Below are 18,190 nucleotides of genomic sequence, written 5' to 3' on the forward strand. Positions count from 1 at the left end.
GTCGTAAAAAAAAAAGAATATGGTAAAATCATTGTGCAAAACTTTTTAAATGCAACGCACAGTATTATTCCTTTTATTTTCAGGTAAGAGAGCATAGCCAGTCAGCAAAAGGACAGACTGAGACAGCAGATGAGGTTCAGTTGGAGACACAAGTCTTGCATTAAACCAAATACCTAAAATCTGACTTTTAACAGGTTGATGTAATTCCAAAACCACATTATTAATTTAAATCTGGATTAAATACTACATGGAAATATGGCCATGAAGGCACTTGTTCATGCACTTCATGCTATAGAGTGATATCACTCCCTGTCACTGTCTCTTAGTTGCTGTCCTGCATTGTTACCCTGCCACATGTTTGTGTTGTGAGAGCATGTGCTGCTTTCACCATTAGGAAGCCAGCCCTACGCAATGATGTGCAGCTGCCATTGGGGTGAGTGGATGTAGACAAAAAATGGCTAAAGGGTGCTGGAAAAGATCAGCACTGCAACTCTGAGATGAGAAAAAGAAAAAGCAAAAACAATAAATTCTAAAACAAAAAAAATCAAGGGAATTGGCTGTGCTGTACACTGTGCATTAGAAAACCAAATGTCATCCAGTAAGGCTTTATATCTACTTTAAGTCTTGTAACATCCTTGATAAATTGTAATGTTAACAAGATACAGTAACTAGTGGAATACCACATTGTAGGAAGTTGCAGTAGGCCAGAAAATCCATATTGAGGACGTGAACTAGGACTTTGACAGTCCTCTGTTTTGAGGTACTGCAAAAGGGAAATAAATGGGACACATTGGCAGAGAGGTATCAGGGAGCAGTTTGGAATGTGAAGAAGAGATGCCAAACCAAAGCAAACGGTTTAAAGGCAGTTCAAAATGATAAACCACATTGGAAATGTAAAGTATATCTAAATAGCATCTATATACTGGTGGTATGAAATACCATAAAAAGAGACTGTATTATCAAGAGTTTGGGGGAAGAAAAAGAACAGCACTGGTCTTAAGGATTCAGCCTAGAGCTGAGATCAAAGTAGACAAACAGAAAAAAAGCAATCCTTTGAAATTGCTCTGAGGAAGTCTTCTGCCACCTTAATAAGAGTAGACATCAAGAGGATAAGTTGGGTGGAAGCTAGAAAATGGAGAAAGATCAAGCTAGAGTTACTTCAGTATAGGTGACACAATTTTATACAGTATGTGAAGGTATAGGGCAAGATGCCTGTAGAGAGGGAGAGGATCAAAAGGTAGGTCAATAAAGGGGTTAGAGTTAGACATGTAAGCTGGCAAAAAAATTGTTTCGTTTTGTTATTTAATTTTTTGGGATTCGAGTCTGAAAGTCAATTCATTTCGGCATTCGGATTCGGGTGAATCCAAATTTCGTTAATTTTGGGGGAGTTAAATGATCATTACAAACTAAAATTAGTTGCACTAAAGTGACATTACATGTTTACTTTGTTTCTTTTTATTTCTGACACCACAAAAAAAAAAAAAAACAGCATGGCTCCCCTTCCCCCCCCCAATTCATACCAGACCCTTTAGGTCTGGCAAGAATGTTAGGGGGACCCTGATGAAAAAAAAACAGCGTGCGGTTTCCCGGCAATTACTACCAGGCCGTTGGAAAAGCACCTTGTCCCCATGCCGACAGGGACAAGCGCCTCCTCCTCACAACCCTTACAGAATGGCTATTGCTCCAGCAGAGGCCTGCTCCTCTGTGACTGACATCAGGCAGTGGGCGAAGCATTAGCCAGCCTGCTATTAAGTGTTTCAAATGTAAATAGCCAATAGCAGGCTTTGTTTACTTCTGCCCACTGCCCAATGTAAACATTGCATCAGGGAGTTTTTTTGTTTTTTTCTCAATTGTCGGGCGACTCTGGAATGACTTAATTTGAAATTTTTACAAAAACTGTAAATAAAGGAATTGTCAAAAGTGTGTGCTTTGTTTTTTTGTTCAATTAAAGGAATTTTATTTCTAAGGTGCTGCTGTGTTTATTTGCATTTTATTTAACCCTTTAGTGAATGAGAAGGGGTACAAGTACCCCTTACTCATTCACAAGGGGGGTGGCATCTGGGTGCCCCATTTATGAAAGGGGGTACCCAGATGCAGATGACCCCCCCTGCACACAGACCCCACAACCACTGGGTCAGGGTTGTGGGGAAGATGTATCCGAATTTCGTTATCAAACATTCAGATTCCTTCAGATTCGTTATTTCTGTCATTCAGACATTCGGATGCATCCGAATGTCTGAATTTACAGAAATTCGTACGAATTTAATTCCTGAACGAAACAAATTTTACATGTCTAGTTAAAAGTAGAGGAGCAGTGCTACAAAAAGGTATTGGACTGAGAATACAGGTTGTAGCAGTAGATGATAGGTTATACTTTTTTTTTTTTCACAATTATTATTATTACATAATATTTAATTAGAAGTAGTTTGCTACATCTTCCAGGGTGAAATCTTTAGGGGGCAGGAGAAGTCCAATTTGGGAGGAAGTTAAATCAAAGAGTTGATAATTTGAGGTTTAGGAAGATACAAGTATGGCAGAGTAATTTTGTTTAGATATGCTGAGTTCAGTAAAGTAATTATGTTTTCCTAGTAGTCATCTGCCCATAGACCACGTTTCTTACATTATAAAGGGTTAATTGAGGGTACTTCAAAGGGGAGAATATGTGGAAGCCAGGAAGCAAAACTGTCCAGAAAACAGGAAAGTGTGGCCAGGTGACAGCATTAAAATGAGAAGACAAAAAAAAATTGACATTTTGCCTGGACTATGAAGGAGGAGTAAGTCAGATAAGGCGTACAAGTGAAGCCACAATAAGTGCAGTGTACACAGATTAAGAGCTCTACACCTGCAGCAAGATGTTTGAATAAAATACAAGAACCAGAACAACGGTGTTGCAGCAAATTTAGTGTCATAGAGCAGTTAGGTTTCAGTGTTCTAGTGTTGTGAGACTTGAGAACCATCTCAAGATCATGGATAAAGGTTAGGTAATCCACAATGCACAAAAAGCACCAGAGAAACAAAGGTAAAGGGATAAAAAAAAGGCTAGTAATTGATGTAAAAGAAAGAGTTAGACGGTATAAGTTCAATTTATGTGCTAGGTACCATATAAGTGAAACATGCAAGTCATTGTTAAAATTCAAGCTAAAAGAAATCTATACACCTAAAATCAGTTGTCCATAAATGTATCAGCCAATGGTATCATGTTTTATTTATCATATTTGGAATTATATGTGACTGTAATGACTTCACACAAGTGCATTGTTATTGCACTTATCCTTTTCTATTATTCTTCTTCAGCATTTTCAATATAGAGTATACTTACTTTCAACAATGCTGTCTGGAGATCTTCACAGTGTGGACCTCCTGGCAGTGCACAGCCTTTTGGTAAAATCTACAGAATCATCCAAAATGTACTCATACACACCATCGTCTCCATTCCCTTCAATTATTAGTCCATCCACAGCTAGACAGGCTTTTCTATATGTATATGTATATGAAGACCATGGTGTGCATGAGCAAGACAGCACCTTGGGAATAGAGGCTTTGTGGCACTAGCTAGGCAGCTCAGTGAAGATCAAGAAGTCAAGAAGCAAAACATGAATAAAAGAAAAGGTTTAATTTAATGTAATCATTTAACTAGGTACTTACATGCCTGATAGGCAATGGGCAGCAGTCATTAGAAATTGGGGGGCAACAAGAGATCCTCCACAGAAATGCTGGCCCCTGAATTGTAGGGAGGCAATATAAGGATGTGAGTTGGGTCTGGCCTCCCTACCCCCAACAATTTCAGTTCTATAGGATCCTAAGGAGAAATGTTAGAAATATAATGAAATCCAAGCCTAAGTGCGTGTAAACATGTCTAACGACAAAAACGAGGAACATCTAAACACAGGAAAAAGTGATCTCGGAAGCATAACAGCTGTTTATACTTCCCAGATAACTACCAAATAACACAGGCAGCCCATGTGCATGAGGCATGTGCATGTGCATTGATTCATAATAAGATAATGCATGCCTTATTTCTATTACTGCACATTATTTTCTAATTTTAACGTATGTGTTCCTGCATGCACATTACATTACCAGTTTTACAGTTATTTGTAATGAAAGATTTATTAACAGATATTGTTGCAAATTAATTATCTCACATAAAATATCACTAGCCGGTGTTAACAGTAGGTTTCAGTGAGGTGTCTGCTGAGAAGAGCAGAAACAAGATAAAGAGATAGAGATACAATAACACTTCCTGAAATAAATAACGGGCTTTCACCAGTAATATAGTTCATATAATGTGGAAAAATAAAAGTTTCACACCAATGCATTATTTAATTTTGTAAATTGAACACATTGATGTGAATATGATCATGAGATACACTAATAAATCCATGTAAAATCAAAAAATGTGAATTTTGGATTGACACGGATGTGAGATTCTTGACAATGCATTTGAATTTACTTTGCATCGTAATTAATTTAATGATAAAATAATGATCTTTATTTACACAATAATGTCATGCTACAGCCGTTTAGGGGCTGCAAAAACTGTGTACATGCAGTGTTCCATCATTAGGTTAACTGATGGGAACTAAAATGTATTCCACCTCTGGAAGAGAATGTTAGTTCAAATACAATTAGTTACACTAAACCTCTAAGATATATGCATCTACTAATCTCATAACAGCTCTTTATATGAATTAAATAAATTATGTTAACTTGTATTATAACTCATATAATTAAAGTTATCAGCTCTCAGAAATAATCTCATCCAGCTGCCACCCCACTCTTGCATTGTACCAAAATTTGGTTCTTCCTGCCCCTTCATATGTACTAAACTCTATAGGATTCCAACATGGATGGAATGGTTAATGGGAATCTTTGGGTTTTAGCAAACCTGTGCTCTTTGGCAGTGGCATAGCGTGGGTTGTCAGCGCCCGGGCCAAGGCAAGTATTTTGCCCCCCTGCCCCAGGGACCGTTAGCACTCCAGACTGAAGGCACAGCAGAAAGCTTTGTGGATTGTGGTACTGAGGAGGGCATCATGGGCTGAGCCCTGTGAAAGGCTCTTTGCATTGTACATAGAAAGCTGGGGTTGTCCTGAAGCAACTGCCATGCAGTTGAATGCTTTGGTTTTTTTTTAAGTAAAAAAAAAATCAAGCACTGCTATGTGTTCTAACAACGCACCGCAGCGCATGTGCATAACGTACACCACAATATGGTGCATCATATTATTTTTATTTAATTATTCTTTATTTTTTTTATTTACTGTCAGGTGGCTTCAGAGAAATATTAGGGGTCTAAAAAGACCCCTGATATTTCCTTTTTGAAAAAGAAAAAGAAATTGAGGACGCAGAGTACTCAATCTCTTTTTCTACAGGTTCAGCACTGAATAAACAGGAGCACTTAGTACAGAGGCTACCTGTTCATTCAGAAACTGAGGAGGCATAGTACTCTTCCCGGTTATGAATGGACAGGAAGCCTCTGCTCCTGTCCATGCAGAAACTGAGTTAGTGATTACTCTGTCCCCCAGTCCTGAATGAACAAGAAGTGATGTGTTGCTTACTATTTGTACGAACACCTAGTGATTAGTACTGCTCACTCAGTGTTTACTCAGTACTCAGTACAGGGAAGGATCAGTAAATATTACACGTATTTGCTGATCCTCTGCTGGGCATCCTGAAGCTCCGCCAGACCCCACACAGCTCCGCTCTCCATCCTGACAGCCCTGGCATCCTGATCCTCCTGTCACTGCTCTCTTCTCCCCGCTGGGTGCCAGCAGCTGGATCGGCTCTTTGTCCCCTCTAATCCCCGCTGCCTCTGCTGATACAGGCGGGGGAGAGCAGTGGGAATTGGAGGGGACACAGACTGCAGCATGCAGCCAGCTCCCAGCGGGGAGGAGAGAGCTACAGAGCAGTGGCGACTTCCAACCCAAACTCGGGCCCCCCTGCTGATTTGATGGGGCCCGAGTTTGGGTTGTTTCTATATAAATGTAGATACGCGCTGTGGATGTAGTTAATATTCTAAACTCAATATGCAAATAAGCTGCTGTGCTCAGTGTATACAAACACTCATAAATATAAGCATAATAGGAATCCTAAATCAATATATAATATATGATATAATATCCCAATCAGTAATCACTTGATGTGTAAATATGCCAGTGTTTATCAATCTGTGATAGATGTTCAAATAATTAATATATAAAAACAAGCCACTGCCTTTAAAAAAAGTCTATGTGAGGAACACATTAAGGCAGGGCATGCTGATGTCATTACACATGCGGGACGAGAGGAGGATTGAATATTTGTCTTTAATTAAGTCACTTGATTTTATTTAAGCGGTCTGTCTAATTGCATTGGGGTGATGGCTTAATAAATAATTGATTATGGAGTATGGATGAACACAGGAGGAGTGGAGTAGAACCAGTAACAGTGGATTACACATGCTGGATTTGATTGTGACGGCTGGGATTCAGCACTGTTTTCAGAGTGTCATTGTGATCTGAGTGTACTATGAGAGCACAGTGGGAGAGTCACGTTTCAACAGGTCACCCATTGGAGTATTGTGGGTCGGTGTTGGATTGTTTTATTCACTGAAGGAAGATCATCACTGATTGTTTGATTAACACAATTGATGGGATGGACACTAGCATACTTGTATAATATGAAGTTTATATGAACAATTGCCACTATTTTATGGATATTTTGCATGCTTATGCATTAATTATTAGAACAGTTTTTTATATATTTATTATTTGCACTTCTATCACAGATTGATAAACACTGGGATATTTATACATCAAGTGATTACTGATTGGGAGATTATATCATATATTGATTTTGACTTAATTATTTGCTTTTTGTTTTGTTGGGCTGCTCACATTTGTCTAAATAATCATGCTGCATTCTTAAAAATGTCAGTTGGACTATGATAGGATTTGCCAAATGTTAGACAAATTGCCACTAAGTGCATGAGAGAAGAAACTGAAAAAACTTTGGAAAATGTGTGCTTAGTAAAAATAGAATTGCAAGGAAAAATTCTAATTGATATAAAAATGTATACTAGAATATGTGTGAATGGGCCCCAAAGTAGTACACGTGTAAAATGTATCATATATAGACCATGCAATATTACAAACTTAGCACTGGAGATACAAATAAACCTTAACCTGAAGATAAATGACTTGCAAATAGTAAACTGTATAACCTTTTAGTCAAACCTTGAATATAATGGTTTAAGAAAATTAGGTGTTCTTTTTAAATTATGTTATTTTTCAGGTTTATTCAGATACTAAGTCTGTACTACCTTGGTTTCCTCTTTTTCTTATTTTTCATTTCCTGTCGAACATTAACCAAATGTTTATTTTAATTTTTACACAAATAAAATATATTCTTATACATAAAATGTATAGATAAAATACAGTTCTTATACAATATATAACCTTTACATACTATTGCTTCATGAAAATCTGGCCAACACTTTAATATATATGGGCATATTTATAAACAATAGTACCTTCAAATATAAGTTTGACAACTAGAAATTATTAACACTCCATGTTTCTGTCAGAAACATCAGATCTATAAATATGCATTGTACACACAAATTGTACTTTAAACGAAAAATGAATCTGTATTATAAATGTAATACTCACCCCCATTTACCTGGCATACCCACAAAACTGCCACTAATGCAACCAGATGATCCATGTTACTCCAACATATGTGACCATGTCCTGAGAGCCTGGACATTTATAGCTATTCAGTAACTGTTTATATTACATAACTAACTGTTGTTTCTACCCACAATGAGCAAGATGCCACTACGCAAGCACAGAGGTCCAGGAACTGGAAATTAAGTATGTGGAAAAGCACAAGAAGTATAAAACAGAAAATGTGGGAATTGTTTTTATTTTTAGATTTACACTTTTTAATAGTTTTTCCTTGTAGGACTGTCCCTACCCTGGTCAAGCAAACACAGGAAGGGACAGCAATGTCATTTGTTTAAAAATATTTGCTCCTGTAAAGCATGCTGCAGCAAGGGGGGACCCAAATGGATTTTGTGGGGCCACCACTATTGGGAGACTCATCTCAATCCCCCTTTAGTACTCTCTGGCCTTTTCCTGTAAGTTTGTCCTCAAGGAAAAGAGGTAAAGGGCAAGCAGCAGCAAAAATCAAGCATACGGTTCTACAGCTATAGGCTGTCTGCCCTTCCCCAAAGTAAAGTTCTGAACCCTAAAGCAGCACTTGCCAAAACCCCACCATCTCTAGTAACAACTTTCCCATGCCAGGTTTTCTTTTCCTCGTGTAGCTGGACTGGAAGAAAAAAAATGTCACTAAACCACCCCTATACCTAGTGTCTGAATGCCAGATGCTTGGCACTTCAACTGCTTCCATACCAGCTTGTGAAAACTGCCCCCTTCCTCTAGTTCAGCGGTGGGAAACCGATGGCCCTCCAGCTGTGGTGAAACTACAAATCCCATAATGCATCTGTCTCTGGTAGTTATGCCTGTGGCTGTAAGAGTCTTTCAATACCTCATGGAATTTGTAGGGCCAGAGGTTCCCCACCCCTAAGGCCGCCGTCAGGGGGGTACGGCCGATACGGAAGTAAGGGGCCCTGCAGCACCTGAGGAAGCCGGGGTCAGCACACTCGAGATCCTCACCTGGGGTGCTCTCTCTGTGCGGGCCTCCGGTGTCCCCCTGTCTCCAGTCTGCCTCCACTGCAGTGACTGACTGCACATTACGTTTTTTTTTTTTAAATGAAATATTTTTATTGATTTTAACATAACATGACATTTTTGCTATGACAGTGGGTACAAGTGATTACAGCGTACAGCACGTGATGCAGGGGAGTACAGAATATATTGGGGGGGGCACGGCTCTAGAGTTAAACAAAATGACAATTATCGCAGGTGTAGTAGGTTCGCCCATCTAGATGATCGAGGTAGTGATAGGTTCCACCCGAATACTGAGGGGCCCGGTAAACATACAGGATTAAATAGGGGGAGTTGTTCCCACGTAAGATACTGCATAACAGGACCGCCAATTGAGGCACATTACGTTTTTAAAGATGGCCGGCGTGAGTAGCGGTGGCCATCTTTAAACCTGGCAAGTGCCCACATCTCATTTAATATATTGCCGAAACGGCAATATATTAAATTAAAATAATTCCCTGGTGGTCCAGTGGAGAATCAGTATGATCTGCATCTCTTGCTGATGCAGATCATACTGATCGCTCCCTCGTGGTGCCGTCAGTGACACAGGCAGGGATCGATTAGTAGGTATGCATCAGCCTTAGATGCAGATCACACTGATGCTACACTCCACCATTACTATAATCCCCATGTGTCACACTGGAATGCAGGCCCCCCTTCCTGCAAAACTGGTAAGCAGGAGAGGGGGACATTTTTTTATTAACTATTGTTATTAGTTGTGTGTGTATGTGTGTTTTTATTGTGTGTGATTTTTTTTGTTATTAATAAAGCTATGTGTGTGTGTGTTTAATGAGTGTGTGATATGTGTGTTTCATTATGTGTATGTGTGGTTTTTTTTTAACCACTTCCCGCGGGTTCATGTAAATGTACGTGCTCCGCTGGAAGTGGTTATACCAAAAATATGGCTGCTCCTTGTACCGTTTTAAGGCCTGTTCACACCACTTGCAGTGCGTTCAGGCCGGAACGCACTGCATCGCATTGCGGCCAGCTCACTTTTTTGCTGGGCTGGAGGGGGCGTGGTGGGCCATTGAAGTGAATGACACTGTAGCCACGCCCTCTGGCCACAATGCGATCGCCCGCACAGGATCGCAAGGCACATTGTGCCTGCAGTGCGTTCAGGTGCGGTGCGATTAACAAGCTGCAAGCACTATTTTGATCGCACCGCACCTAAATGCACTGCAGACACAATGTACCTTGCGATCCTGTGCGGGCAATCGCATTGCAGCCGGAGGGCATGGCTACCGTGCCATTCACTTCAATCGGACCGGAGCGCACTGCTTATGGTGTGAACTAACCCTAAGCCCTGCGTCCAGTAGACATGTGCGATTCGTTTCGGAAAAATTAGTTTTCAGGACGAAATCCGTTAGCGGTAGTCTGTACGCATTTTCGCTTGTGGACGAATTTTCATTGCAGCAAAGTGACCAAAAAAATTTTTTATGTCACTTTTTGCTGCAATTAAACGAACAATACGAACCTGAAACGGAAATGAACATTCGTACCGACTACCACTAACGAATTTCGTCCAAATCCCTAAAAACAAAATAACACACATATTTCCACTTTCCACCATTAGTTTTAGATGTTTGTAATTATTGAATTTCATTTTTCTATTTTTCTAAAATTTTTCCACCTAGGGCAATCAATGCTCTGGTCAAGCAAACAAAAGCAAAGATGACAAGACTGTAACTAAAATGCTTACAAGCGATGATTCCATGGACTACTGGGTGTCTAGGATGTCTACTGGCTGGAGCTGGCCCAAAGCTTGTGCTTAAGGTACTGGCCTGCCCTACTGCAGTGTCATGTCAGATAGGGCCTTCAGCACAGCAAGAGGGCCTTCAGCACAGCAAAAGAATTTGTGACTGAGAAGCTGACTTTCATTAAAATGAATCAGGCCTGGCTGTGAATGTTTGAATGTAAATAAACACACCACACTTTTGAAAAAGTATTTTATTAAAAAAAACAAAAGCCCCCTGAGGCATATCTATCATAAATTACATCATCCAGCGATGCAGAGCCTCGTGAAGTACGATGAATGGTGCCCATCAACCAGTTGAAAGAAAAAACGGTGACTGCACATCCACATCGGACTGCACGTCAAATCACAATCCACGGCTGAATGAAAACAAAGGGACTGGCAGCTGTATGATGTCATTGACCAAATATGATCAAAACCATAGTTCTAGCTAGCTCAGTTAATTGTTTAAAAAAAAATCTGTCTGTATTCCTAAATGCACAGAATATTACTGAATATTACTGAATATTGAGTTATAATAGGTATATTAAGCATCAGAGATTGTTGATCCAGGGAAGTCACAATCATATTAAGTTGATGACATCTCACAGGTTACCACAGCCGTCAGGCAGCAGGATACTGGTTGCTAAGACTCTGGTGTTGTGTAGACTCTGTGTAGCCTGCATGGCAGGAAGTATTCATTTTTCGGAGGTAGTAATACAGTCAATAAATAAATTACTTCCTGTTGCAGAAAAAAACCCCGTAAATACCAATATTAGGTTAAACCCTACATTGGACCAAAGCCTAACCTTGTCCCTGGTGGACACGTACTGTCATACTGAGGACCAATGTCAACCAAACCGTTCCTAATGGCTAGCTCTGACATTTTTGAAAAATTGTGTACATGGGGATACTGTGGTGAATCTAGAATGAGGGTGTGCAGTGTTTTTGCTTTTACATACTTTTTTGAAAGAAAACGCTACAGTGAGGTGTTGCAAAGAAAGGCAGCTCTTGAACAGACTATCAGCACCTGCTTGATGTGCTCTAATTACCCCAAACATAAAGATTTAATTAAAAAAAACAGCAAAAGGCCGCGATTAATAGAACATAAAGTAGTTGGGGCATTAACAGCTGTAGAGCTAGCAATCACCCCATTGTTGTGGCCAGATTTTGGTCCCTTAAGGAATTTTTGGGTGCAGGTAGAGAACTGTGAACACATGCAGGGCACATATAAGAATGTACCCCAGCCCTGCAATTCACAAGCAAAGTTTGTTAAAGTAGATGTAAACCCAACCAATATAAATTCAGCTTTAACATGTTAATGTCACTTGGAAATTCATTTAGTTATCGTTTCTTTTTTTGTTTTATCACTAACTTTGGAAAAAATAAATATATTGAAATGGATCTGAACCACAACTGGGTTCACACAAGATGTCTGCTGCTGTTTCTAATTATTTTGTGTACGGTGCACCGGAGAAATCACAAACTCAGAATTAACGGTCTATGAAGATTCTGCTTTATTCAGGGCGGTCTCTCTCCTTTATACACAGATAACAGGAGAGTGCTCGTCACACATATGCCCACCTCTGTTATTATACTATTGGGCAAACTAGAGGAACTGTTAGTTAAAGTCTCGTGTCTCTCGCTAATTGGTTAGTCAAAGATATCTTCTGCTTGTAGCGTCCTCCCTCGGCATTCCTCCGATGTGTCCTTGGCGCGCTCCCGAATACAGGATATCTCTCTTGGTTACGCATAGCAACGCTAAAAGCTGAGTAAGGAGAGTCACAAAGCTAGGAAGCAAATGAAACTAATTCAAAACAATTTAAAACATAGAAAAGGACATTTTCTTGATATGATCCATATTCCTTCACAATATGAAGGTACTTGTTTGGGCACTTTGTGTTATGGGATCACAAGCTTTTACCCGTTTATCCCTCAATCTCCTGCCAGTATATCATACTATCAAATGCTCTAAAAAAGGAAACCACAAGCTGCTGTGCTAATGCACATTGCACAGACATATTCCACTTTGTCACCATTTCGAAACATCTCCTGTAAAAAAAAACAACATGCAGGCATCAACAATTAAGAAAAAAAATACATGCAGCCTGTTATCACTAGAGTGCATGTAGACAGGGACAGAACAATCGAAGCACTGAGATGTAACAAAGGATAAAAAAAAAAGGTAAAAACCCTCCCTCATAGCCGGCGGGGTGGGGGGAGGACGGACAAGCAGGCTGCATACAAGTGATCTCAGCGACATTGCTGAGATCACTTGTGAACGAACAAGCGGCTTCCCTGCTGTACATTTAGCCCTGCTTGCCCAAAGGAGGGCTAAATGTAAAGAACAACTACCCGACTGGTGCCCGGAACTGCATGCATCGGGCGATACGAATTCTACATCCCTGCCTTGTGGGAAATCCGGCCCTGCATGCAATGCATTATGGTTACAAAGAATTTGGTCTGGTAAATTTCCACAATAAATGGCTAGGACCATGAATATCAAACCCACTGGATCCACTGTGAACACTTGTTAGCGAACCCAAACTTCATCCCCATATGTTAGATAAGCTAAAAAAAAGAGTTTGCTCACGTACACATGATGGATTGAGGCTGTCTAGACCCACTCTTTACTGAATTCTGAAATCAAAGTTCACATTTATTGTTCACAATAATTATCTTTCATAGTTCTCCATCTTGTCTTTATGCCATTATCTGAAAGATAATGGCATAAAGATGTGGCAGCACTGCAAGGGACTTACTAGATAACATCCTTTTCCTAACAACCAACAGCCCATTCATGACATACATACAATATTTATGTGCCTGGTAAAACCTTTTGGGATTCAGAAAACCTAAAATTCCCAAAACAACCCAAAGATGTTTTAATTGCTATCTGTGTCAGACAAGAAGATGGACGGAATGTACCTTTGGGATACTGGTGAACGAATGGCTGATACTTCACTGGTTCATGCTAAATATAGAAAATGTATGTCATATTGTAAAACCAGCTTGTGTCCTCAGGGAAAGTGATGAGGTAAAGACCAAATAACGCCCATGAATTGGCTCTCATGGAGTAATTACGAATGTATTTACTTTGTATGACCAAAGGAGAAAGGGGCTCAGGGGAAAGGAATTCGGAGATGAAAGGAGAGACAAGGATAGCAAAGGATGGTATCCCCACATAGCCCTGGCTGGCAGCCCCCTTCAGGCCCAGCTGCACTTTCTGGGCATTCTTGTGGCTGAAACAGAGCACCACCCACCAGACCTGAGATGGAGGGGCGGAGCGGGAGAGCCACGGGTAGGAGATACAGGAGAGTGCTTTGTGCAGAGGGGGAGAGCTACAGAGGCACAGCCTGACTTCAGGAGGACCCACATGGACACCTGACCCAGACAAAGACTTAAAAGGGGAGGCCCTGGTCACTGCAGGTTGCCTTGCTCCCAGCGACACGTGAGCAGCATGGAGACGTTCAGGGGAGAAGTGGCCTGTGCTGCACCTGTAGTCACTAAGCCTGTTGGGGCATATTTTGTGAGACAGCTAGCTGTCAGGACATCCATGCAGCATCAGAGTGGTTGCCACTTAATGCTGCCAGTAGACCTCTGCCCAGGACATTTGGGAGTATTCCTCCATAACTTGTGGATTACAAATACCCTGGCTTAGAGAGTAAATCCTCCAACATGAGTTTAAGGGCTCTGCCTCCAGGAGATTTGTTTATTATTCCACTGGCCAGTGGCTAGACTGTGCCTGTACACAGTAGCTAGACTGCATTGTTATTTGTACTATCTTGCGTTAAAGGGTATTTACTTCATATATGGCTGTTTTTATTGTGTTAAACTCGTTCCTTTTCAATTGCCCTTACCAAAAACTAAATAAATTTGAGGACTTTTTGAGGAAACACAAATATATTCACAACTTATACTTTAGAAATATTATCAAAAGGATTCTGTTATTGTAATATTGGGAAGGAGGATAGGTAAACTATCTTGAAACCTAAAACTACTCGGGTAGTTTTAGGGTGGAAGTTAAAGATGAAGTCATTAATACCTTTAAGAAAGCCATTTGGGAGAACTGAATGAGCTGGAGGTAGGATCCGTTACGTAAAGACAAAGGTCTTGTTATTAAACTGGCAGATAAAGGAGGAGGTGTAGTAATACTATATAAGGTCAAGTATGAGAGATACATTGGACTGAAAAGGATCCAAGGATTCAAAACAAGAAGAAAGTGGGTACAATCCTGAAAAATGCTTATTATAGTTGGGTTATAAATAAAAGGGAGAAGAAATATATGGACATTAAATACTCACCTTAACACAGTTAAATATGTACTTCCAAAAATACAAGAGTGTAATAGATTCCCCAGAAAGACCTATAGTTTCTGGTGTCTATTCGCATACATCTAGATTGTCAAAATATAAGGATCAACGCCAACCATTTGTACATTGACACCCATTCAACCTAAAGCGCACGGAGGATGTACAGTACTTACCTTTTTGAATAAGTTAGAATGGCAGGAGGGCTGGTTTGTTGCTGCTTGCAATGTAAAATCTCTTCATACAATTATTAAGCATGATAAGGGAGTGGAGGCAGTTAAAGGGACACTGGTGGAGGCAGAAATGAATGATCGATATCGATCTAGAAGTTTGTAAGCCTACTTTTGAAGATGTCCAAAGGATATACTTCCTCAATGCAGTGACACAACTTCACTCACTGTGAATATGTGAATATGCCCTTCCTTCCATGCTGAACAGTTGTTGTGGCAGGTGATTGAGAAATGCGACCCGTAAAGTGTAGTTCCACTTGCACTCAAATTTGAGAAAACCCCTCTACATGTGTGTTATGTGTTCCCATTCACACAGCATAATGTAATATAATTTTTAAAAATATATTTCTTACCTTTTTAGACGTTTCTTTGGTGAAGGCCTTTGTGCAAATCCCAGGCTACTCTGAGAAGTTTGAGGGTGAAAGTATTGTGTTAGACTGAGGGTCAGACTGAGCTTCCCCTTATTAACACACAATGCCTTAAAGGTTTTAACCCTCTGTTAGGAAATACAAATCCAGTTCAAAATGTATAATGAGATCTGCCAGCACAGTACAGACAAGGTTAATTAAAGTACCTGAATAAAATAACTTTGCACAACCCCCCTCCTTAACATTGCATAGCGGGGAGGCTAGGTAGGATTTTTAAGCAAGTATATAGTATAAAGCACCTAAAAATGTAAGAAGGAATTGCATGATATACAATGTGAATAGGATCATATAACAAATATAAAGTAGATGTTATCCCGATTTGGCAGAAAAAGTGGAACTACGCTTTAAGTTACCACAGATGAGAACTGGTGTCTAGCAAGAAGAACCCTAACAACAAGCTCAAACAATAGAAATAGTCAGCATTCCATGTTAAACCTCAACGTTTATTGAGGTTATATCGGAAAATGTGAACAAAAACACCAGGTGAAGGTGGAACATGTCTTTTTATTTTGCTTTTGTTCACATTTTATGATGTAACCTCAATAAATGTTGAGGTTTCACGTGGAGTGCTGGCTATTTCTATTTTTCTATAATGTGGTATCATCATTAGCCAAGCATCATTCTCCACAAATGTGGCGTTTTTGGTTATGGTGCTGGATGGATTTGCCTACAGTGTCAGACAGCACAGTGGTGTAGTGGTTAGCACTGCCTTTGAATCTGGTCAGGTCACACTATCTGCAAGGAGTTTGCATTTTCTCCCTGTGCTTGTGTGGGTTTCCTCCAACACTCCAAAAAAAGACATGCTGGTAGGCATGGCTGTCTAAACTGGCCCTCATATGTATGTGAGATGGGGACCTTAGATTGTAAGCTCCTTGAGGGTGGGGACAGAAATAAATAAATACAGTAATAAAAAACCTGATGGGTGTTCTAATCCCTCTCCCCGCTATTCAACACAAAAAAAAGCTTTGACTGTAGTTGTACTTTAAAAAGGAGAATAATGTGTTGCACACCTCAGCTGAATGTATCACGAGCATTATATAATCACTGTTTGCAGTATACTGCATGTGTTAAAAAATGTAAAAGAAATTACGCAGGTTTTTGCCGCTTGACTTCTAGTTTGTGGCTGACATTAATTGATGCTCTGCGAGTGATTATGGAGAAGAGCATAAAATGGAGCCATTAAAAGTTAAAATAAAATTACAGTGCTGGGACTAAACACAAATTCTAAGGAAACTTAGGCATTCGGTGATAAAATGCCATGCAATAATATAATCAGGGCTATTCACAAAAGGGTGAAGAGTTTGGAGAATGCAGGAGTAGTGAATTGTCTAGGACAGCTCCATGCTCTCTTGTCATGAGATGACGAGGGAGCATGAAGCCAGCTTCCTGGCCAATCAGAAAGCAGGGCGTCGCGTCATTAGACGGCGCCCGGCTTCCTGATTGGACGGCTCCGGCTGGGTACCGGACGAAGGCCGCATTCTCGCTGGAGAGGCCCCGGAGGTGACAGGCTGCACATACTAAGCTAAGGTAACCTTACCTCACGAGGCCAGCTTCCTGATTGGCCAGCTTCCCGACCAATTAGGAAGCCAGGCAGCGCGTCATTACACGCTGACCGGCTTCCTGATTGGACGGGAAGTCGGCTCCACGCTCTCTCATCACAAGTGACGAGAGAGCATGGAGCCGCTTCCCGGTCAATCGCGAAACCGGGCAGCGTGTAATGACGCGCTGCCCGACTTCCTGATACCGGGAGTACTCGTGCTAGGAATCTGGGCATTTGGGCGAGTAGGAGTACTTGCCCAAATACTCGGAATCGGCACCGATATCGATACTAGTATCGGTATCGGTGCATCCCTAATACACGCTATACATAGCATAAAGGTAAAAAAACGATATATGCCGTGTTATCTTCATTTTAGATGTCAAAAGGGTTTTGTGGCTCCCGGTGTTTTCTTCTCTGTGGGAAACGGGTCCAAATGGCTCTTTGAGTGTTTAAGGTTGATCAGCAAATCACCTATTTTGGCCTAGATTGTTCACTTCTCCTGCCTTCTCCAAACCCTTCACCCTTTCGTGAATAACCCTGAATGACTCTGCATCTATGTGCAATATATTTACTGTTGTTGTTCTATGGTCAACAGACAAAATTAAATAGACAGCAAATTACTTATTTGTAATTTTTTTGGAAATAGCTTTTCCAATCTAACGATAACCTGGGATGCTTTTTTCAGAGAACTCTGCAATTGTGATTTTTGCACATGGCAAGTGTTTTAAACTTTATGATCTTGACTATGGTGAGGAATGACACACTGGTTTCCTGGATGTTGCCTAGATGCTTACTGGACCCTTCAAGCTGAACTCCAGTCACAAAAACTATTATTGAAATATAGTCCTTAACGACCACAAAGGATAGAAATCCATTTCGTGTGCAACAAATGGCTTTACAAACCCAGATATTACCATATAATTGTAGCAGAGACATCATAGCACTGTAGGAGTGACCCAGCAAGCTCCATCCACTACAGGCTGCCTGCAGAAAACTGCAGGAGTAGATGAAAACAAGACCAGTCACTCTGCAGAGAGAGAGCAGCAGTGACTGGTCTTCATTACAGGAAGTGCCTACACAAAGTTAAAGTTTTGCAAACAAAGAGTTAACAAAGAGTGGCCCATGCATAAAGCCTAGAAATTGGAGCAGATCCTGCTACATATTGACAAAGGGAACACAAGCACCTTTGCTGATTGGAAGTGATCTGCTCCATTTTCTATGTTGCTGCAGGCACATAACAGAAAG

The 18,190-nt window shown here is 40.5% G+C and overlaps 1 protein-coding gene across 1 annotated transcript in view; it reads right to left on the bottom strand.

The window, feature by feature from the left end:
* Window positions 1–7,705, bottom strand: part of AZU1 (azurocidin 1) — a 13,986-nt gene extending 6,281 nt beyond the window's left edge. Inside the window, exons 1-2 of the mRNA XM_018570478.1 lie at window positions 7,647–7,705; window positions 3,646–3,799 (exon numbers count right to left, since the gene is read on the bottom strand). Coding sequence (XP_018425980.1) covers window positions 3,646–3,799; window positions 7,647–7,701 — 209 coding nt within the window. The 5' untranslated portion in view covers window positions 7,702–7,705. The remainder of the gene's footprint in view (window positions 1–3,645; window positions 3,800–7,646) is intronic.
* Between the last annotated feature and the right edge of the window lie 10,485 nt (window positions 7,706–18,190).

This window comes from Nanorana parkeri, unplaced genomic scaffold (assembly GCF_000935625.1).
Source record: "Nanorana parkeri isolate BGI_ZX_2015 unplaced genomic scaffold, ASM93562v1 scaffold1539, whole genome shotgun sequence".
NCBI classification, from domain to species: Eukaryota; Metazoa; Chordata; class Amphibia; order Anura; family Dicroglossidae; genus Nanorana; species Nanorana parkeri.